Source organism: Pollachius pollachius (genome assembly GCF_949987615.1).
Source record: "Pollachius pollachius genome assembly, chromosome: 1".
Lineage (NCBI taxonomy): Eukaryota > Metazoa > Chordata > Actinopteri > Gadiformes > Gadidae > Pollachius > Pollachius pollachius.
The window spans coordinates 37,598,205-37,620,720 of record NC_136934.1 but is presented as its reverse complement, the minus strand read 5'-3'; the positions used below and the strand labels follow the sequence as shown (position 1 = coordinate 37,620,720).

The window sequence follows — 22,516 nt, the reverse complement described above, 5'->3', positions numbered from 1 at the left end:
GGTCACTGGACAACACGTAGAAGAGACGCAACGTGCGCTTACTGGTTTCGTTTGTATATTATAGTTAACTTTATTACAGTTTCATTTATATATTGCTGCCAATATTTACAAAATAAAAAAGGAGCGCAGGTACTCATGTTTCTAGCGACCTACGTGCATAATGATAATATTGCATGCAATGCATAGCCAGACATACATCTTTACATTATCATTATCATCTCAGTACTAAAATATCAAAGCCTACAGAAACACAGTTAATGTGTTTAAGGTCCACATGGACAAAGTGTTCAGTGGGAGGCAAATATGGTATTTTATCACATTCTTTAAATATGTTTGTCTAAAACAATCATGGGACAACAAAAAAGTTACAGACAACAAAAATGTTTTTCTTTTGTCCAAAATTTTTGAGGAATGTTTATGTCAAACGGTTAACAAAGAACAGGCATATATTTATTAACAATATACTATCAGTATGTCCATATTCAATAAGTTCTGCGGAATACATGACAATGTTACGCATGTCTATATCTACAGCATTCAGAAAGTAGTTACTAGGATTTTCATGACTGCTATATCGAACAGCCTTTCAAACAAATTTGATTTTAAACATCAACAACTTATTTAAAGGTATTGAAAGCCTCTCTCACAAATGGTCATTCTATAGAACTAATGCAGTGGGGAAAAAATTGTATTTAATGGCATATAGTTCAGGGTTTTACTTTGCACATCTCTGTTAAAAGTAAAACGATTGAAGTAAAAAATAAGCATTCATGGTATATCATAGATATAGATACAATGAGTAAAATACCACTCAATTCAGTTCAAATTTGACACGGGAATAGATACCCTTGATTCAAAGTTTGTTTGCTCTCTTGCGTTATCAACGCCGTCTCCTACGTCTATGTTCTACAGTTCTTCCTCGCCTTGGCCTCTGGCCAGTTCCATTCACGGCTGTATTCCGATCCGAATTAAAAGTATCATGTGCGTCTCCTGGAGATGATTGGGGAACCACTGCTACAGCCGACTGATCGTTCAAGTGTTGAAAAGGCTTTGGCTGCTGTTTTGTTGGCTGGTTATACTGTGACTGCTGTTTTGCTACATTTAAGTGCTGAAGATGCTCTTGTGTTTGCTGTGGGTGTTGTAGGGGATCTATTGGGGTTTGCTGTGTTTCCAGTTGCTGGAGAGGCGAAGGTTGTGATGACAAGTGTGGTTGTGTCGGGGTAGCCTGCTGCTGCTGAACACGATGTGATTGGGGTGATGTTTGCTGCTGCGACTCAAGCACTCCCAGGAGTCTTTGCAAGAGGATATTGTTTTGTTGTAGACTGGATGCTAACATCTCTTGGGAGGCCACCAGTGTTCTCATGTCACGCCTGAAACCTTCCCCAAACTCCATCAGGCTCTTCTCCACCCGATCGCCGAGCTGAAGAGCTGCATCTCCCAGGCCGTGCAGCTCGTCCTCCAGCCAGGAGCTGCGGGGCTGTGTCTCCAGAGGCCCCTGCTGTGCTCCGAGCGACGGCGGGCTGGGCTGTGGGCTTCCATTGAGGAAAGGTGCGCTGTAGAGTGGGGAGGGGGGCAGCCATCGCTCCGAGGGAGGGGGAGCTCCGATGCCCAGACTGAGTCCCAACCCCAGTTTATCCTCCATGCTGTGTTCTGGTCCCTCACAGTCTGGTTCTCCCACCTCTCTCTCCCGCTCAACGCTGTCCTCCTCTTCCTTTTCCAAACCATCTCGCTCAGACCCGTCCCCAGTTCCAACTGAAAAAGAAAAACAATATATTCTAGAGCTGTAGATAGTTGATAGATAGCTAGTGCATCTTCAAACAAATTCAAGCAACTTTAAAGTCGAATGACATGGCCGATTCAACGCTCTCGTGCTAGTTCCTACCTGCTTCAGAGTCTGTCAAGCATGGAAAGCTAGCCTTCGGTCTAGAGCTCTGCTTCTGTCTGGCCTGTTGCAGCCGAGGGCTCGACTGCGACTGAGAAGGTCTTCCGAGTAACGAAGCCCCTCTGCTGGAGGGCAGGTAACAGCTGCGATGGCGAGCGTCTGCCAGCCTTCCACCGTTTCGTCTCTTCAGGTCATCCCACCGCTTCTTCACCTCCCGCAGGGTGCGGGGGACTCTGGACACAGCGTTGACCCTCTCCAGGATTCCCGCCCAGATGCGCTCTCTCTCCCGGCGGCGCAGCCTCCCCGCCGGGCCGAAGAGCTCCCCCTCGCACCGCGTCACCTCGGACACCAGCACCTCCAGCTCTGCACCGCTGAAGCGACTCTTCCTCTTACTGGCACCGCCAGCAGCCAAAGCAGCAGACATTCCTCTGCCTGCATAGGACCAAGTATGTGGTTATTGTAAGTAGAAAAAATTAAGTAAATAGCTCACAATAACATATATTTTGGCGTTGTCTACTTGCAGATATTTGATTCTTGTGTTTTTGCTCACTTTGTTCAAGAGACATAAGTTCATCTGAGGACATCCCTGGCGCCATGATGTTTGGATGAACCACTACGACATTGAAAGGGAGGCCCCCAGGTAGTCCACTGTTCTGGTCACAGCTTCCCTCAGAGTCGTCATCCTCCCTTGGGAAGCCATCTTCAGAGACTCCTCCACCAAACGGGCCCTCTGGAGACTCCACTTTAATGTGCATGGGAGGTGATTGCTCATACAGCAGCCCCCCCTCCTCGTAGTATTCGGTCATGAGTCAGGTGAGTAGTGCAGAGGAACCGACTGGAAAGCCACTTCCTGACTTTTGCTCCATTAATAAAAGTTTTCCGTATTTACTAACTTACTTCTATGTAAATAAGCACTGCTATATACATCATGTTAAAATATGTATGAACCGAGTTATAATACTGAGCATACCGACTACCAAGGGGCCGCTCATATTCATATGAATACGACTTAGGAATTGCCTAGAATCCTTTCATTTGTATCATGTTTCAAATCAATGTAGGTTAATAAGAATCGACATTGCAAGAATGTCAAATTTAGCCAATCAAGGGACATCTTTGGATGACTAAAGAGCTTTAAATCCTCCACCTTTTGAGAAAACGAAATTGTCATATAATAAATAGATATAAAGTTCAAGGACATGAAAAATCCGAAGCGCTGCGTATAACCAGTCAGTAGTCTTTCAAGTAGTAGACGTTCAAGATTACTGCAATACAAAAAAAACAATACAATGTTATATATGTCCATGACATTATTAAAAACAATATCAGAAACTCCTTACTTTAGTATATTGTCGCATCGATGAGTGTTTTTTCTGTAGTACATCCGCAATGGTTGCGCATTCCGCATATATTAGGTGCTGATCTTGCATTGTAGCTAGCTAATACACCACCACACGAGCAAGGGAAAACTCTCACCCTTGGAACTGTATTACACTATAAATGAATACAAATAGCGATAACACATGCCTTGTTTGCTTACCTCAAGTAAACTGCAAACCAAAACAAACTCACATTTGGTGCAGCTGTTAGCTTCTCTGCCAATACAAAATCGGAATACAGTCGCTTCCGATTGACGTCACCCAGGGGGTATGGGTATATTCAAGTGCGAAAAAAAAGTTCGTTAAATAAAAATATTTTATCAAATGTTTCCCCCTCCTAACAATTTATAAGTCTCATATGTGAGTTTAAATAACCCACTAATTATCTTCAAGTAATCGATAATTGTTTCATGTTGACGACACATCTACACATCTGCACAGCAAGTTAATTTGGATATACGTTTCAGATCATGGCCATTCTTAATAGTTTGTGCTGTCCACTCCAGGACATGCAGTTCTTAAAAAATATATGAAAAGTACAGCAGATGGGAATCATGTTCTATCTTCCCACACCTTGCTCTCTGTGGCCGATCTTCAATTTCCCAGACAAGGTAATAAGTAATCAACAGGCAAATCCTTGAGCATGCGAGATAAGGAGACATCAGGCTGGGTATATAAGACCCAGGCTAGCTGCTGCTGGATGTAGTCGCTCCAGGTAGCAACCATGAAGTACTTCATCTTATTTGCTCTCTTTGCTGTGGCCTGTAAGTTCTTGTTTAATTATGTACTTTTTTCTGTGCCAATTAAAAAGTTATTGTGATGTATTTGGTCATGTGGCAAAAATGCATCCTTTTGTTTTGTATTCAAGTCGCTGCCCCCCTGGAGGATGAGGATGACAAGATTGTGGGGGGATACGAGTGCAGGAAGCACTCCGCAGCCTACCAGGTGTCTCTGACCTCCGGCTACCACTTCTGTGGTGGCTCCCTGATCTCCAGCACCTGGGTGGTCTCTGCTGCCCACTGCTACAAGTCGTGAGTAAACCTCCTGCAGAAAAGTCATCCTATGAACCTTTGATTACCATCAAACCCTACTCACACTTCTGAGGAGGATGGAGATCTAATGCTCAGCTAGGTGAAAACAATCAATATTGGATTCAAACTATCACCTCAACCCAGTTTTAAACCTTCCTTCCCGCAGCCGCATCCAGGTGCGTCTCGGAGAGCACAACATCGCTACCAACGAGGGCACAGAGCAGTTCATCAACTCTGTGAAGGTCATCAAGCACCCCAGATACAGCAGCCGCAACCTGGATAACGACATCATGCTGATCAAGCTGAGCAAGCCCGCCACCCTGAATAGCTACGTCCGCGCCGTGTCCCTGCCCTCCAGCTGTGCCGGCTCTGGAAGCCGTTGTCTGATCTCTGGATGGGGAAACACCCTCGCCTCTGGCTGTAAGAACACTGCCAACCAAACAGGTGGATAGGACATCTCCCCAGCCGTCACATAGTCACGTTAAACCAGAACTGCTCTCCTGTCCCATCAGCCAACTCACCCGACCGCCTGATGTGCCTGGATGCCCCCATCCTGAGTGACAGCAGCTGCAGGAGTGCCTACCCTGGACAGATCACCTCCAACATGTTCTGTGCTGGATTCCTCGAGGGAGGCAAGGACTCCTGCCAGGTATGGAAAGAGAACAGCATTCTGTCTAACTCACTGTAATACTTGGCCAGTAGCTGATTCTGATGTTTGTGTCTCAGGGTGACTCCGGTGGCCCCGTGGTGTGCAACGGGCAGCTCCAGGGAGTGGTGTCCTGGGGTTATGGCTGTGCCCAGAGGAACAAGCCTGGTGTCTACGCCAAGGTCTGCAACTACAACTCCTGGATCAGGAGCACTATGTCCTCCAACTAAACTTCCATTGTTTTACTGTATCTTACATGTCATGTTAAATGAATAAAATTATTCAAAATCAATTGAATGCTGACTTTTTAATGCTTTTTACTCATGTATTTGTGTAGAGTAGTAACGAAAAAATAAATCACCAACATCATTTTTGACCTTGTTGTTGAGCGATACTAAATGTTGATACACAATTACACATATGTCAGGGTACGCCCAACTAGATATTTTGTTCTTTAAATAAACAAAAATATGTGTTATGAAAAAAAAACATTGATTGTTTTGGTGATTAAGGTAATAGTAAAGAAGTGGTCACTATTAATGTATTTTACAGACATTACCTCCATGCTCTGACTATTAAGGGCAAAGTATGTATGCCTTTAAGCAAATTGTAATGCCCCAAATCGCATGTTGTAAAAGAACATGAGATGTAAATAATAAAATATCGGTTTAAATAGAAAGTAAGCCTATATCACATCATTGAAGAAATACATTTGAAATCAATTTTTGATACTATAAGACATTTGCGTATTAGAAAAAATATATAAATAAAATAATAAAATAAGCAGTTAATTTCATGACCTGCAAGAAAAAAAACAAACGTTAATTCATAGAGCATAGGATGGTTTTCATGAAAATATGTTCATATTTATGTGACTTATACAAGGTATTGTCAATACAAACCTCAAAATTAAACTTATCCTTACAGTATAAAAAAAATCTTTGAGAAGCAAGCCTCTCAAAGAAAAATGCCAATAGTGCATGGTTGACAAACAATATAAGCAAAATAATTAATGAGAAAGGTGGCGAAGTAATCATCTTTTTAAAAAGGCATACTAATAATATACATTTTTCTACAAAAGGTAAATGTGATCTCACAGGATCCTTATGTCACCTCATTCAGTCTTGTCTCATGTCAATTAAAATCACCAAATATGTGAAAAACAACAATACACATTAATGCAATATATAAATTGATGTTTGACAATCCCCATATAGTGCAAAGACCTGCACTTATGCAACACATGTGTTTGGATTTTCAGATACCTTCATTTTTATATTTAGCAGAGGGCCCTTATTGAAAACAAAATGTGGAGAGTTGGGTGAAGTGAGAACATTTCATAAAAGCATTATGTTATCCATTATAATCACATTGTTAGGCCAATTTCCCCACTCAACAGCAGTCATGCAAAAAAACGAAAGATTACCAAAGCAAAAAATATATATTTCGAAAATATGCTTTTTTCTTTCTTTAAATTATTCAGTAATGTAACAAGAAAACACAAGTTATAATCATGGCCATTGTTTGTTAAATGTCGGAGAAATCAATGTTATTATTAATAATGTTTTTACAATGTACATCGTTTTTCAGTCCAGATAGTATATTGTCTAACAATTGCCAAATATAGTTCCTATGGAAAATGTACGCATCTTAATCAATGGTATTTATCGGCTGCCAGATGGGATTTCACATACTTACTATTTGAAAAGCTGACATGCAAATAAAAGGGTGACCTTGGTCACAGAGATACTGAATGGAAGTTGTTGTTATAAAAGGGACGGCACGGTAATGCATTTCACTGAAGTACAGCCACACATCACTATGAAGGCTTTCATTCTCCTGGCTCTGTTCACAGTCGCATGTGAGTACTGCAACTAAATAACTTTACATTTTAATTTATAATGCTGCCAAGCTAAATATGAAAAATTTAAGACAGCTTAAATCCCATTACCTGTACTGTACTGTTAACAGTAAACATTTTTAACACTAGTCAACCCTGATTACATTATATTCTCCATCAGTCGCTGCCCCCCTGGAGGATGAGGATGACAAGATCGTGGGGGGATACGAGTGCAGGAAGCACTCCGCAGCCTACCAGGTGTCTCTGACCTCCGGCTACCACTTCTGTGGTGGCTCCCTGATCTCCAGCACCTGGGTGGTCTCTGCTGCCCACTGCTACAAGTCGTGAGTAAACCTCCTGCAGAAAAGTCATCCTATGAACCTTTGATTACCATCAAACCCTACTCACACTTCTGAGGAGGATGGAGATCTAATGCTCAGCTAGGTGAAAACAATCAATATTGGATTCAAACTATCACCTCAACCCAGTTTTAAACCTTCCTTCCCGCAGCCGCATCCAGGTGCGTCTCGGAGAGCACAACATCGCTACCAACGAGGGCACAGAGCAGTTCATCAACTCTGTGAAGGTCATCAAGCACCCCAGATACAGCAGCCGCAACCTGGATAACGACATCATGCTGATCAAGCTGAGCAAGCCCGCCACCCTGAACAGCTACGTCCGCGCCGTGTCCCTGCCCTCCAGCTGTGCCGGCTCTGGAAGCCGTTGTCTGATCTCTGGATGGGGAAACACCCTCGCCTCTGGCTGTAAGAACACCGCCAACCAAACAGGTGGATAGGACATCTCCCCAGCCGTCACAAAGTCACGTTAAACCAGAACTGCTCTCCTGTCCCATCAGCCAACTCACCCGACCGCCTGATGTGCCTGGATGCCCCCATCCTGAGTGACAGCAGCTGCAGGAGTGCCTACCCTGGACAGATCACCTCCAACATGTTCTGTGCTGGATTCCTCGAGGGAGGCAAGGACTCCTGCCAGGTATGAAAAGAGAACAGCATTCTGTCTAACTCACTGTAATACTTGGCCAGTAGCTGATTCTAATGTTTGTGTCTCAGGGTGACTCCGGTGGCCCCGTGGTTTGCAACGGGCAGCTCCAGGGAGTGGTGTCCTGGGGTTATGGCTGTGCCCAGAGGAACAAGCCTGGTGTCTACGCCAAGGTCTGCAACTACAACTCCTGGATCAGGAGCACCATGTCCTCCAACTAAACTTCCATTGGTTTACTGTGTCTAACATGTCATCTTAAATGAATAAAATGATTGAAAATCAATTGAATACTTACTGTGTATTACTTTTTTACTGACGTATTTGTTAAGAGCAGTTGTGAAAAAATCCTTCCATTCTTGACCTTGTTGTTGAGCGAGCTTTAATCATTGTTGAAACACAATTACACATACGTCAGGGTAGGTCCAACTAGAATTTGTTTTCTTTAAATAAACAAAAATATGAATAATGAGAAAAACAAAAACATTGATTGTTTTGATGATTAACCTAAAAGTAAAGAACTGGTCTCTATTACTGTATTTTACATCCACTACCTCCACACTCTGACTATAAAGGGCAAAGTATGTATGCCTTTAAGCAAGATGCCCCAAATCACAAGTCATAAAAAAAACACGAGATAAAAATGTGTAAATAAAATAATAAAAATTAAGTAGTTCATTTCATGACCTGCAAGAATAAAACCTGATGATAATTATTGGCGTATTGGATGATTTGCATGAAAATAAGTCCATATTTATGTAACTTATATAAAGTATTGTCAATATAAACCCCCAAATTAAACTTATCCTTACAGTATAAAAAAATCAATGAGAAGAAAGCATCTCAAAGAAATATGTCAATAGTGCGTACTTGGCAAAAGATATAAGTAAAATAATTCATGAGAAAGATGGGGAAACAATTATATTTTAAGAAAGGCATACCAATAATAAAGATTGTTCTACAAAAGGTAAATGTGATCTCGCACGATCCTTATGTCACCTCATTTAGTCTTGTCTCATGTCAATAAAAAATCGCCAAAGATATGAAAAAGAACAATATACATTAATGCAAGATATAAATGGATGTTTGACAATCTCCATATAGTGCAAAGACCTGCACTAATGCAATACATGTGTTTTGATTCTCAGATATTTTCATTTTTTAGCAGAGGGCCCTTATTGAAAACAAAATTTTGAGACTTGGGTTAAATGAGAACATTTTATTAAAAAATAAGGTTATCTATTACAGTCACATTGTTTGGCCAATTTCCCCACTCAACAGCAATGTATCATGCAAAAAAACCGAAAGAATACCCTTGCAAAAAAAGGATATTTTGAAAATATACTTTTTTCTTTCTTTAAATTATGCAGTAATGTTATAAATCCAAAGTTATAATCATGGCCATTGTATTTTAATAGTCCGATAAATCAATGTTATTAGTGTATAATGTTAAAATGTACATCGATTTATCAGTCAAGATAGTATATTGTCGTACGATTGCCAAATGTAGGTCCTAGGGAAAATGTACGCATCTTAATCAATGGAATGTATCGGCTGCCAGATGGGATTTCACACACTTACTATTTGAAAAGCTGACAGGCAAAAGGGTGGCCCTTGGTCACATAGATACGTAATGGAAGGTTTTACTATAGAAGGGACGGCACAGTAATGCATTTCACTGAAGTACAGCCACACATCACCATGAAGGCTTTCATTCTCCTGGCTCTGTTCACAGTTGCATGTGAGTACAACCACTAAAGAACTTGACATTGTAATTTGTAATGCTTCCAAGCTAAATATGAATATTTTAAGACTATAATCAACACTAGTCAACCCTGATTACATTATATTCTCCATCAGTCGCTGCCCCCCTGGAGGATGAGGATGACAAGATTGTGGGGGGATACGAGTTCAGGAAGCACTCCGCAGCCTACCAGGTGTCTCTGTCCTCCGGCTACCACTTCTGTGGTGGCTCCCTGATCTCCAGCACCTCCAGCAACTCCTGGATCAGGAGCACCATGTCCTCCAACTAAATAAAACACTTTTGTTTAACATGTTCAGTGTCTCAATTCTGTAGTTTAGTATTGTCAAACAATAGTTTGTCCTACAACTGTCTATTGTTAGTATTTTCTCAACGCAATAATAATACTTGCAATATAAAAAAGAGAAACATGAGTTTTTCTGGAGTGTGGTTTAATTAAAATTAAAATTGTATACGACTTGTAAGAATACTAGATTATCAATTCATTGGGAACACGACTAAATTAGCCTGCTTGACAAGACTGCTATACATTTGCCATCATAGAATGTGACATAGGACCACCTCATAACAGTAGTGTAATACCACAGACAGAAACCAACTCTTTTAAAAAAATAAAATACAGATATTTATTACAGCTTTCCATCAAAAACAATCGGCACTAACACAATTGTAGAATGCACATTCATGTCATTTGGTTGAGACATAATCGTCACATATGCATAAAAGACCTCATGGTTTAACAAGAGATTAAACAAATATAGCACCCGACCAGGAGCAAGCTGGTTTCCAGCAAACAATAAAGGGGCATCACTAATCCTGTAACAATTTGCTAGTACACCTGATCAAATACATCTTAAAACAATCTTCAAACATAAAGACCCACTGCATTTTCTGATTTGAGCCTGATTTGAATGAATATTTTGAGAGCATTAAACACAGAATAACATTTACAGTACATCATTATTGTTTACTAAATAAATGTACAAATAGGCAACAAACCTAATAGTGGCTAAAATAAGAGTCGAAGGAAGGAAATAGCCTGTGTGGATAGAAAACATAACTTTTTGGTTACAACTGTCCTCTGGCATGCTGCAAATAATGTAGATAGAGTTCTGAGATGCCAGGATAGCAGCTACCACACACAACACATCTGATGTCCTCTGGAGACACATCACACATTTTGGATGCATGAAAAATCTGATGTGGATATTTTAGTGCAACGCTTTCCTGAAGGCTGGGTACCGGAAGAGAGAGGGAAATGTCCATGTTACTACACTGGGGTTCACTGTGGGATATAGAATGGTTCACAGGCAAGCTTAAAGTCCTCTCAGGAGAATGACCATCGAGTGATGAATGAAAAGGTTGGACCTTGCGCACACCTGAGAAATGGCAGGACTGGTGGCTGAACAGCAAATCGAGTGTCTCGAAACTGGTGCAGCAGAGCTCACACTGATAAGGCAGGGGCACCTTCTTAGACTTTCTCTGAATCCATTGGTACTCCGGGTGTCCGGCCATATGTCTTTTATAGGGCTCAGCAAAACGAAAACCCTGACCGCACTCAGGGCAAGTGAACCGTCCCCGTTTCTGCCTATGGATTCTCTGATGGCGCCACAGTTTGGTCCAACTTTCAAGAGTCTTTCCACAACAACCACAGGTGTAGCTTTGACCTTGTGCATGAGTGAGCATGTGCGCTCGCAGTCTTCCCATATGCCTAAATAATCGTCCACAGTGGGGGCATAGATATTTCCTGGGGTCGGACCGGTTATCAAGATTATTTAACTTTGACACAAAAGGTGAGCGACTTTGAGGTATAACGGTGGAGTGAAAAGGATTATTTGAGACCACAAATTCCTTGGGATGGATCTGTAGCGATTGTAATGGCATGTTGCTAGAATTGTCACCTTGTGACGTGGAAGCTCGGACCAAGGGCATAGAATTTGGCCCTGTGAACAAGAGCTCTGAACGTCGACCGGTTGAAAACTTCACTGCAGACTTATTTTCTGCCCTTCTTTTCTTGCAGTAATATTGATGTGCGTTGTATTCCGATTGGAAACTAAAAAGCTTACCACACATCAAACAGTGGTACAACTTGGCACTACTGTGGGCTTTGACATGCATGTGGAAGTCTTTCAAAATGAAAAAAGTTTTCTTGCAGATGTCACATGTGTATGATAGTGATACCTTGGATCGCCCTGGGATACGACTACCTTGGCCAGACTTCACAGATCTGCAAACATGGTTTTTAGCTTTCAAAAATTCAGTGAATGAATCAAAACAATCTAAGCAGTTGTAACGATTCTCTGACCAGTGTGTCAGTTGATGCACACAAAGAAAGTAATGCTGACAAAAGCCTTTCCCACATACATCGCATTTGTGTGGCTTGGCACCAGTGTGGACATGCATATGTCTTTGCAGGGCAGAATGATATGCAAATTGTTTCCCACAGTCCTGGCAAACAATTCCTTTTCTTTGTTTTGAGGCAACAGATTGATGGATGTCAAAGTCTGAATCTTGGTTCAAGTTTTCATATTCCTTTTCCACATGGTCAGAATATTTTGAACAATGTATGCGTTTCTTGCTCTTTGGACTATTTGTATAAGACTTATGTTGATTTTTAAGATGAAGCGTTAAGTTCGACTCTTTGCCAAAACGGATTCCACATAAACGACAGAGAAATGGTTTTTCTCCATGACTTAGTTCATGTTGAATGCATTGAGACTTAAATTTATATGAACGATCACACATCTTGCAGTGAAATCGCCTCACTTTTTTTCTTCTCGGTAAGCGGGCCTCTAAGCTTTCCTCAGGCTCATCTTCCTGCTCCATTTTGAATATTTTGAAATGCAGTTTAAGACTCCTTTTCCTCCCATATCTACTGCACTCTAATGGATTAAGATGAGATTTGTTTGGGTCTCTTGAGGCAACCGGTTGTAGGTCCTCCGTAGAAATCCAGGCTCCGTCTGCCTCAGCTACAGGACTACTTGCTAAAGATGTAGGTCTCTGTTTTCTAGGTCTTCCTCCTTTCTTTCTAAGCTTTTCTGTGCTATTGTCAGGTTCTGAAACAGAATCTGAATGATAAGTAGTCTGACTTTGAGTTGCAGTGATGATGGTCAGACTGTCAACACCATTGGTGGTATTAGTTGTAGTTGTTAGTTCATTTGAAATGGAGTCTTTATTGTGTGGCCAATCCAATCCATCAATTACCTTTGAATGAACGGGGACATTACAATCCATAGGCCTGGCTGGTTGCGAGTAAGGATTTCTGTTTTTGCGCTTTCGAGGTCTGCCTCGTTTTCTACGGACCACCACAGGGGTTCCCTGATCTCCTGCTGTCTCCGGTAAACAAGTCTCAGTATTCCCTGAAAATTCTTCCATGGAGTCTCTTTTGTTGTTGCAAATATTCTGATGTATTGTTAGTGAGTTTACAATGTGGCTGGTGTCCAACAAACCTGATGGCTGTGTGTCAGAAGTGAATTCTGGATTAAGTCTTCCTGATCTTCTACTGACCTCCACATAAAGTCCTGGAGGGACAGCTGTAGGGGGCTCAAGTTTATTTTGCATGCTACTAGATTTTTCTTCCATACCTACTAGTGACATTGATAACTGTGTGGCCATTCATCACACCAATTGTTTGTGAATTCACAGGAAGACACATGATGTGTGGAAGACAGACGGTAGCATTCCTAGTCTCTGTTCACTTTGGGATTTCAAGTTATGATTGTCGTCGTCCTCCTCTTTTCAGCCAACTGAGAAATAGAAAATATAAAAAATATATGATTAAAATGTGTCAAGCTAGTCAATTTATTCAAACACAGACAGACCAAATAAAAGGCTTTTCTACAATTGTCAAAGAAAGCTGGTAGTGGCACCGATGAGAACTGAGAGCTGTACTTTTGGCGGATGTGATCAGATTAGGGTTGGGCTATTTGTTAAACCCTTACGATTTGTCAATGTTCATAACATTAATTTATTAATTGCATCACTTTAGAGCACCGCTCCATCGGACCGCAACCACTGGGGTACTTTCACACCTGTAGTTCAGTTGTATCTGGTCAGAACCAGCAGCTTATTTGTTACTATGTTGACCTTCTCTCTGGTTTGGTTTGGGTTCTTACTGGAATACTTTTTTAATGAGAAGGCACAGTCCAAGCACATCACCATTACTTCAATGCTCCATTCACATCATCTCAGGAGAACATACTTAGTTAGACATAAACACACACTGTGTGCCTGCCTACACCCCAGAATCATGCTAGACAATCTGTGGATATAATGGTGTCTACACTAAAGAATCATGCTAGACCATCTGTGGATATAATGGTGTCTACACAATAGAATCATGCTAGACAATCTGTGGATATAATGGTGTCTACACAATAGAATCATGCTAGACAATCTGTGGATATAATGGTGTCTACACAATAGAATCATGCTAGACAATCTGAGGATATAATGGTGTCTACACTAAAGAAATATGCTAGACAAGCCTATGGCCCAATACTAAGAACTTCTATTTTTTGCATTTATCACAACCGTCTCAAAATATTAGCCAGAAACAGAAAACAGAATGAAAAAGCCTTGTATGGTGTCAAAAAAATGTTTACATTTCAGAATTAATAACAGTTAATAGTTTGCTTGACAAAGCAGTTTGCATCTTATATAATAAATAATACTTTTTAGTAACCTCCAGCAACTAGCATTGCGCGGAAGTAGCTCGTATATTTTCAGCAGGCAGACTTAACTTTACATTGTATATCAGCGCTGATGGTCTTACAATGTTATCAAACCTTATTAAAACGTAAACGTAAACACACAAGTCTACAATACTTACCCACTAGGCGTCCTGTATGAACCTTCCTTGCGCTGTCTGCCGTCGCTCACCACCGAAGGGTCTGAGGTGAAGAAGTTCGCCAAGCTAGTGCCGCGCTACCTCTACCACGTTTAGTTCTGTCATTGCACTTCACGAACCTATTTTGGGCTGGTTTGTTGGTTTCCGAAGCGTCCTCCTGGTTGTTCTTGTTGTGTCTATAAAGTTTTGATACTTTTGCATGTCTGTGGTCCCTGGAACCCAGCATGAATCAACCTCGTCGCATTTAACTGTCGTCACGGCCATTCTTCTTCGTTGTATATGTGAAGGATGATCCAATAAGTTTCATTACCGCCCCTATCGGAGATTTACATTTAGTCTCCTTAATCCTCTACTTCCATACCAATTTATGCTGCCATTACCCCCTGATCTTTCACTTCAAATTTCCGTAGTTTAATCGTCCTCTTTCGAAAAAAAAGTATTCTGCATTCTATTGAGTCATGTTTGTAAGTCCTCCACGGACCATTATTTCGTCTTTACCTTGGACATGCTCGACCTCTTGGTATGTTATGCTCATGTTCATCCACGGCCTTTAATTACTTAAACACACTATACACTTGCATTACCAACACCGAAAATAATCTATATTTTTTTATAGGAAGTAAATATGGATATTTAAAATGTTTGATTTGAAATATGAGAAGATATATATCTTCTCATATTTACATTTGCTGAAGTAAAAGGTTTCCAAAACAATGACCACACCAAAATCCATAACTTCAGCTTCAAAATACGTGTTTTAATTTCAATAGTATTTTGTAATTTTGAAAAAAGGCATTATGGTCAACCGTCACATTTGTTCTCATCCAAGATCATAAAAAATATAAAATTACCATACTATCTACATCCCGAAAATCATTACACAAAATCAAAAACTTGATTTGATGAAAAAAAAAGAAAAGAAAAAGAAAGTGCTGCAAAATGTGCCCACTGTAATAAGCAAAAAGGTGATCCATCATACATACATATATACATATAAACATGTACACATATACATACATTCATTGATTCTTTTGAAGATAGAGGGATGAGGATAAATTGCACATCTTGTTAGCTTTTTTCGTGGAGCTTTCAATAATATAACAGTCATCATCTGAATCCAAATCAGTTTTCTCACTTACAGGCTGCCGCCCTGTCCCATTGGTGAGCACCACAGTCTTGTTTCGATAAGCGTGGCCAACGCTGAAAGGTGCAACGCTATGGTTTTTGCTTCTTGCTGTTTGGGGGAGAGGATACGGGCTCTTCAGGGCAGTGATGCTCCGCCACGGTGTGCTTGACTGTGGTCTGGGTATGGACTTATTTAGCACAATTCTCTGGGCTTCAATGCATTTGTGCCGCTGAAGCAACTTAACACTTTCAAATGCTACACGGCAGACTCCACAAGGGAATGCATCCATGGTGAAGGTTGCCTGCGTAGGTTTGTTTGCCAGGTTTGAATGTGGGCGAGCATAGGTCTTCAATCGTATAATTTTAGGGGCCGTTGCGTTAAGCTGTTTGCTTTTATTAGATGGAAGTACGGTCTGTGCCCCAGATAGCATGTTGGGCTTTTGGCCACAAACTGCACGAGTCGTGATCACTCCTGCTGCAAGGAAACTGCTGGGGGAATTACATTGATGGTACTGAGGCAATGATTTGTTGCTAGAGAGAAGCACTCCACAACCTATACACCCAAAGACTTTATCTCTGGCATGAGTGTTGTAGTGCAAAACGAGATTACTTTTTGTTGAAAATCTCTGCAAACATTTACCACAACGATAAGTCCCCTTATTCTTAAACGATGGCATCTTTATCAACACCACTGGTTGATAAATAGTCCAGAGGTCCACAGTTGGTGCAGCTGAACTACGGAACAGTTTAGAAATCCTCACGGAATTAGGTGGAGTTGAATGCAGGGGGACTTGCCGTTTTGACACAACCTCTAAAGAGGATGCTGGTTTGGTGTTGAAACCAATTAAAGACGAGGGGCCCTGCTGAGCGGAAAGTCTGAGATTTTCCTCCTGCTCCCTATCAAATCTGCGCCTTCTTACAGCTTTATGGTCAACAACACTGTGTCCAGGTGGGTGGGTTTTGCTGTGGGCAACCAAATCCAAATACAAAGGGAACTCAGTTCCACAAGAGCAGATGTGAGTCGCAGCTGGACAACAGTGTTCCTCCAAAAACGCTATGCTTGGAAATATATTCTCACAGCTGAAGCAAAACAGATCATTGCTTTTTGTAAAGCCTTCGTCCATGCTTGTGATCCCGGAGAAGGGGCCTCTTAAGTGTTGTCCTTGACGTCTCTGCATGATCGACGATTCTTGAAACGGTCCTCGAGTCCAGGATATACTTCTGTCGAAAGAGTTTGAACATATTAGGTAAACAAAACAAATAAGGCACAAGTGGCTGCTCATATCAACTATGTTTATATCCCATAACGCATGACCATAACAGCTCGGCTATATATTCGTGTTGTATGCAAAGCAAATGACGTTTTCGTTTCGAAGAGTTAACGGCTACATAAGTTGAGCATGAATCAAAGTACGTATATCATATAACTCAACGCTAAAACGCAATTCCAATTTGAGGATTGATTATTCATTATACATTGGTAAATTGTAAGTCTGTGCTGCCAACTCATGTTATTAAAATAATAAATATTAGCGTAGCATACAAGCTGATAGAATGGTCTTACCTGCACACAGTCCGTGCTATAAAAAGCCTAGACCCATATTTATACTATCGTAGGCTATTGTCTGATCATCCAAGCGGAACAACACCTTAATGTATACAATAACGGCGTACAACAAGTAATCAATAGGAAAAAAACTACCGGGTGCTAGTTGCTACAGCTAGTTCTAGGGCTTGTTCTTTTACGTAAAACGTACATACGTCACAAACGTCAATCCCGCCAACACCAAAATGTGTGGTACGGAAGCTTGTAAGTACCAATACAAATAATAATGAAATTTTGCATTAGGGTAGTATATAAAGAATAATGTAATCCATTAATTCCTGGGAGGAGTTCCATGAAGTCTGTGTAAGTTTTATAATCAATAATTACGTCGGTTCATAATGTAAAATAACATTGTACTAAAGCCAAATTCTGACATGTTATTGACATGTTTTGCTTCTACCCATGTCTACTTGTGTAAGCCATTGATGTTCTTTGGTGTGTAGGTCCATGTGTACTTTATCGAAATATATATACATATATATATTTAGTAAACATTCAAAACGTTCTGCTCTGTGAAATGGGATCATTATTTATTTAAGTAGTTATATAGACTGTGCAGAGAAATAACAAAACTTAGTCTTTACGTAAAGTAAACCTAATGATAATCAATAGTCCAAACACCAAATACCTGGATGACTTTATTACAGTAGAATCAAGCAAAACAAATACATACATTAATTTACTATCAGCTACTAGGTAAATCAAGGGTTAAAACACATTGATCAACTTCTATTAATCATTTCAAATGCCTTATTTTACATTATCACAAAATAATTCACAGATGGAACTGTACAGCTATTTATGCGTGGTATATAAAAAGAAAACACTTGACAAATTGGGTAAGGAGCAGCCATTAAGACACCATTTTCCCTAAAGAGCAGTGGCAACATATATTTACAGAATAAAACAAGCTAAAATTACAAGGACTTTTCCAATTTCGGCACCGCCAGCGGCAGCACATCGTGCCCTCCAGCCCTGATGCCGTGAATCTTCCTGCGGTGGTTTTTGAGGGACTTAAGACTTGAGTAAGTTCCCTGGCAAACATCACAGTGAACGGTTTGGGATTGTTTGTGTGTGAGCAGATGTTTCTGCAGCCCGTCCTCTGTGCCAAACCAGCGCAGACAGATATTGCAGCGGACGGGTTTGACTGCCAGCTTGCAGGCTCCACTCCGCTGGTGGAAAACAAGGCTGATGATGCTGGGGAAGTTGGTGTTGCAGCGAGAACAGTGACCCCCCTTGGGGGGAACTGTGACACGTCCACCTTTGCAGCGATTTAGTGTTATGTGCTTTCGCAGATTGCAGTGGTTGGAGAAGGTGTTGTTACATCGCATGCACACAATGCGCTGCAGCTTCTTGACTGGGGTTGGGAGCTGCGGGGGTTGGGGATGCTTAAAGGAAGGCTGTGTGAGGCGGGGCTGCTTAAGTTGAGGCTTGGGAACAGATTTAGATGGCAGCGGCTGTTGAAAACGCAGCAACAGGGGCTGGGATCGTTGTGGCTGAAGACCCTTGTAGAGGTGGTTGTGAGGATGCATGTGGATCTGCAGATGAACTTCATAGTCAGCCCAGGAAGCAACCGTCTCACCACAAGTAGGACATGTATACGACTCCTGTGCATGCTTCTGCAGATGCTCCAGAAGCAGTTTAGGAGATGTAAAGCCAGCGCCACATTCACATGTCACTCTTCTTGGAAGAACAGAGGGCAGCGACATCACACCCCAGTTAGCACTCTCATCTTGTGGCTGCTGCCGTTGTCCTTCAGACTCTATGACTGGAAGATTTTGCTGCAACGCTCCACTGTTCATTCCGGGCATTGCCCTTTTTATCTGGCATTTCTTACGATGAGTCACCATGTTGTCCTTACGATTAAATGTCTTTCCACAGAAAATGCAATTAAAGATGGGGTTCACCTTAGAGGAAAATTGCGATTTTGCCCCCAAAACATTATGGACCTTAGCGTTTTGGTGTTGTACTGTCACCGTTCCATGTGGCCTGAACCCACAGAGTCTCAGATGCCTCCTTAAGGTGGAAGGCCGGCTATAAGTCTTCTGACATTTATTGCATGGGTAACGTTTTGCACCATCTCTGATAAAAAAGCTTAGGCCACTTTTTTGAGATTTATTTACATGAGCGACGGGTATGGTTTTCTTAGATTCTATATAATCTCCAGCTGTCCCCATGGTACACTCCAGTTCTTCCATTTCATCATCCAAGGGAACCCTCCATTGTCCGCCATTATCCTCTTGTTGAGGAAGAACAGCTGTATCCCTGCTTTCCTTTTCTACTTGCTGAAGCAAGCTGTTACCTGGAATGACATCCTTGGGTTGCCTTTGCACGGGTGGTCTGGGGTAGAAGGGTAAAAAGCTATTGGTCGAGCCTGACCGGGACACATAAGGATATTTTGGATGTTCGGAACTGGGTGGAGTTACTTCTACTTTGATGTTACCAATTACTGCTGTTCCCACTGCAACACTCTTGCAAGACCCTTCATCAACTTGTGCATTGGTACTGACCTCACTTTCTGAGCTCTGTGTTTTCTTTTTCGCAATAGGGGAAGTGGCATGCTGGGAAAGAGATATTGGGCCTTGGCACTTATGCATTTTAAGGTTGTACCTTCGTGCATAGCTGTGCTTGCATACTGGACAAAAGAACGTTTTTTTTGCCTTATTAATAATGCTCTGTTGCTTTAGGCTATGGAATATTGCAGTTTTTTGTACAAACGGCAATGTCTTTTGCTTTGCATTAGAATTGTGAATTGCAATGCCAGCGGACTGAGCACATATATGATTGTCAGGAAATGGCAGTTTTCCAATTATAAGTTGCTTACAGTAACGACAGCATTTAATTCTCTCTTTTCTGTGCAAGAAATGATGTTCAGTCAAACTGTCCAAGTCCTGAAACACCTTACGACATCGGCCACATTGATATCTCCCACATGTACCGTTACTGCTAGAATCAATAAGCTTCTGACGGGTTTCAAGGAGCACCACGGGGGAGAAGGTCTGCGTAAGAGACACAATGCTCTTTTTACTAGAATCAAGAATTTTGCCAACTGTGGGAGACTTGCTCTTAGGACGAGATTTTCTCATTTGAGTCCTTACCAGTGAAATTGAAGTGGGTGTGGGATCTGAAGCAGTTTCTGATGTTATCTCAACTGGTATGTTTTCATTTTTAGGGACGACCTCTTTCTGACTTGGGTTTTCACTCTTAGAGGCCTGAAACCGGCTCATATATGCAGTAGCAAGCATCTTCATCAAATTCTTATTTTTGGGCTCTTTCCCAGCCTGTGTGGCTGTCATACTAGGGATAGGAAATGCCTTTACATTGGAAGATGAGGCTTGTATGGCAGTTGGCCGAGGCTCCTGTACACTCAAAATATTGGCTTCTTGTGTATTGGGATCTGCGTGTAAACCTTTTTTATCCGGAGGATCGCTTACAATAGCTTCCTCAAGGTTTATGCCTACAACATTGTGATTTGGCAATGTGCTATCAATTACAGGGTCTCTTGAAGTAACAACTTCAGAGGTTGAAGACACAGAGGTTGAGGGGTAACTCATGGACACAACTGGTAGGGTAAAGGTTTTTCTAAGGGGTTCGAGATGGGCAGAAGTGTCCTGGCCATATTCTTCTTTAACCGAGTGGAATATATTGCTATTCAAAGGTTGCAGACGCTGTTGGGTAGATATATGTGACCGCTTATGCACTAGCATAAGATTAAAGTCCCGAAACTCTTCTCCGCAATCACAAATATAGAATGAAGGGCATTCAGGCAAAGGTGGTGGCGGCGCAGGCTGATCCAACTGAGGGTTGCTTCCATGAACTGCTTCCTCATGTTGGGCCTTTTCTGAGGTTTCTGAAGAATGAACTTTTGTCAATGCATTGGCATGTGTTGCTTGATGGACCAGCAAAGTAGACAGTCCAGTGAAGGTTGCTGAACAAGCCATACAACGATACACTTTAGAAGATGAAGCGTTACCCTGTAGCCCAAGCATTGTAGAAAATTGATCTGACAACTATCCTGGTCTTTGTCCACAGCTGGTCAACATCTGTATATATATATAAAAAAAAAAGGAAAACAAACACATTCAATCGGACAACAATATATGAAAAACAATATACTTTCTCATTCTTATTGATTATTTTGACAGGGTGACGTGTTTGGCAAAAACATGGCAAGCTCGAAAATGAAAACCGATGCATTTCAATCGAAGCTGTCATCGTTGATGTTTACAAGACAAGATGTTTCGCAAAACAGCTATATCTTTACATCGGAAATCATCGAAAACGAATAATTGATAATACAATCAAACATGTTCAGATCATAGCCTGGCTTCATGTCTACCTGTTTACAACGCGAGTGCCAAATATCATTCAGATGGGTTCCATCAGTCTTCGCACTGTTTGACAACTAGACTAGATAAACTAGATACTGCGACTATGCATATAATTTCAACCTTGGATATGCAATATTTCTGCGACTCTAAAGGCCAGCCACAGCACCAAGGCCTTTTGTTAGCTTATGAAACCGCATGCATGCTCTTGACCGTACAAACCGTAGCAATGCATAGCGCGCGTTTATCATTTACAGCCTTATATGTTACAATGTATCCGTTCAACTCGGCCCATGGGACACTTGCGATCTGAGGCCATGGGAATAAATATATGACAATAGATGCACCGTTTTGCCAATCCCCACCTGGCATCAAAAATGTACCTTATTTTATCGCCCACATTCCTGGACCAACAGATAAAATACAACAAAGAAAACTAAATACAAATTAGGGAATTTATACTTGGCACACCAAGATTTAATAGTACACGTAACAATATAATGTGCTTATTTTAATCTTGTGGAATCTCAAACAAATAAGGCCGTGGAATTAATTTGCAAGAGGCAAGTCACAAGCTCCCGCACAACAACCTACCTGTATGAGACCACAGGGCACTTGAATCCCATCTGTCGACAGAATGATCCGAGACTTCAGTGCTAAACTAAGCTCTGTCGTTACCGTTCATGTTCCCCAAGAGAATTTTGAAACGAACAGTCGGTAAATGATACGCTGTGGTGTGTAGCAGATATATCCAGTATGTGCTAGCCCTGCTAGAGATGGAGCCACGGATGTCTTGACGGATGTACCAGCTGCATACACAGCTACTGCACATTACTTCCGGGTTACCCGATGAGGGTCGATGGAAGGCCGCCCGCACCGCATACATGCATCTATAGTTCCGCATACAATCGTCATATTGCCTTTTTCTGTACACGACCTACTCTTAAGAAGTAGATGAATGCTCCCATCGCCTTCATCGATTTCAGCGATTCAGTTGATAAAAATGTTCCTAATGTTTTGCGTTATTTACATTCAAAGGCGAAAATATCATGCAGACAGTATCTGAACTCAG

At 41.4% G+C, this 22,516-nt stretch overlaps 6 protein-coding genes across 7 annotated transcripts in view; 3 read left to right on the top strand and 3 right to left on the bottom strand.

The window, feature by feature from the left end:
- Window positions 1-45: 45 nt before the first annotated feature.
- LOC307083383 (uncharacterized protein) lies at window positions 46-3,495 on the bottom strand. Of its 2 annotated transcripts, none has more exons than XM_079747247.1 (4): window positions 3,423-3,495; window positions 2,433-3,147; window positions 1,883-2,314; window positions 46-1,752 (listed from the first exon to the last, which is right to left on the bottom strand). In XM_079747247.1, exons 2-4 carry the CDS (start codon window positions 2,686-2,688, stop codon window positions 881-883), a joined length of 1,560 nt encoding a protein of 519 aa, XP_079603373.1. In that variant the 5' UTR covers window positions 2,689-3,147; window positions 3,423-3,495; the 3' UTR covers window positions 46-880. The 2 variants fall into 2 exon arrangements, with proteins under 2 accessions (XP_079603373.1, XP_079603374.1); XM_079747248.1 differs by having other exon boundaries at window positions 3,223-3,477.
- Window positions 3,496-3,985: 490 nt separating this feature from the next.
- LOC307087376 (trypsin-3) lies at window positions 3,986-5,168 on the top strand (the record flags this gene model as incomplete). The annotated part of the gene is made up of 5 exons (XM_079752932.1): window positions 3,986-4,025; window positions 4,130-4,292; window positions 4,459-4,712; window positions 4,805-4,941; window positions 5,019-5,168. 5 exons carry the CDS (start codon window positions 3,986-3,988, stop codon window positions 5,166-5,168), a joined length of 744 nt encoding a protein of 247 aa, XP_079609058.1.
- A 1,558-nt stretch (window positions 5,169-6,726) lies between these two features.
- On the top strand, window positions 6,727-7,998 carry LOC307073158 (trypsin-3-like; the record flags this gene model as incomplete). The annotated part of the gene is made up of 5 exons (XM_079732860.1): window positions 6,727-6,799; window positions 6,960-7,122; window positions 7,289-7,542; window positions 7,635-7,771; window positions 7,849-7,998. The coding sequence occupies 5 exons, from the start codon at window positions 6,727-6,729 to the stop codon at window positions 7,996-7,998; spliced, it is 777 nt and encodes a 258-aa protein (XP_079588986.1).
- A 1,477-nt stretch (window positions 7,999-9,475) lies between these two features.
- The window catches only part of LOC307088225 (trypsin-like), a gene marked incomplete at both ends in the record, with an annotated part of 66,459 nt that continues 53,418 nt past the window's right edge, over window positions 9,476-22,516 (top strand). Inside the window, one exon of the mRNA XM_079754052.1 lies at window positions 9,476-9,515. Coding sequence (XP_079610178.1) covers window positions 9,476-9,515 — 40 coding nt within the window. The remainder of the gene's footprint in view (window positions 9,516-22,516) is intronic.
- On the bottom strand, window positions 9,897-14,613 carry LOC307088200 (uncharacterized protein). Its single transcript, XM_079754019.1, has 2 exons — window positions 14,368-14,613; window positions 9,897-13,282 (listed from the first exon to the last, which is right to left on the bottom strand). The coding sequence occupies exon 2, from the start codon at window positions 13,149-13,151 to the stop codon at window positions 10,605-10,607; it is 2,547 nt and encodes an 848-aa protein (XP_079610145.1). The 5' UTR covers window positions 13,152-13,282; window positions 14,368-14,613; the 3' UTR covers window positions 9,897-10,604.
- Window positions 17,750-22,218, bottom strand: LOC307088189 (uncharacterized protein). Its single transcript, XM_079754005.1, has 2 exons — window positions 22,039-22,218; window positions 17,750-21,159 (listed from the first exon to the last, which is right to left on the bottom strand). The coding sequence occupies exon 2, from the start codon at window positions 21,103-21,105 to the stop codon at window positions 18,034-18,036; it is 3,072 nt and encodes a 1,023-aa protein (XP_079610131.1). The 5' UTR covers window positions 21,106-21,159; window positions 22,039-22,218; the 3' UTR covers window positions 17,750-18,033.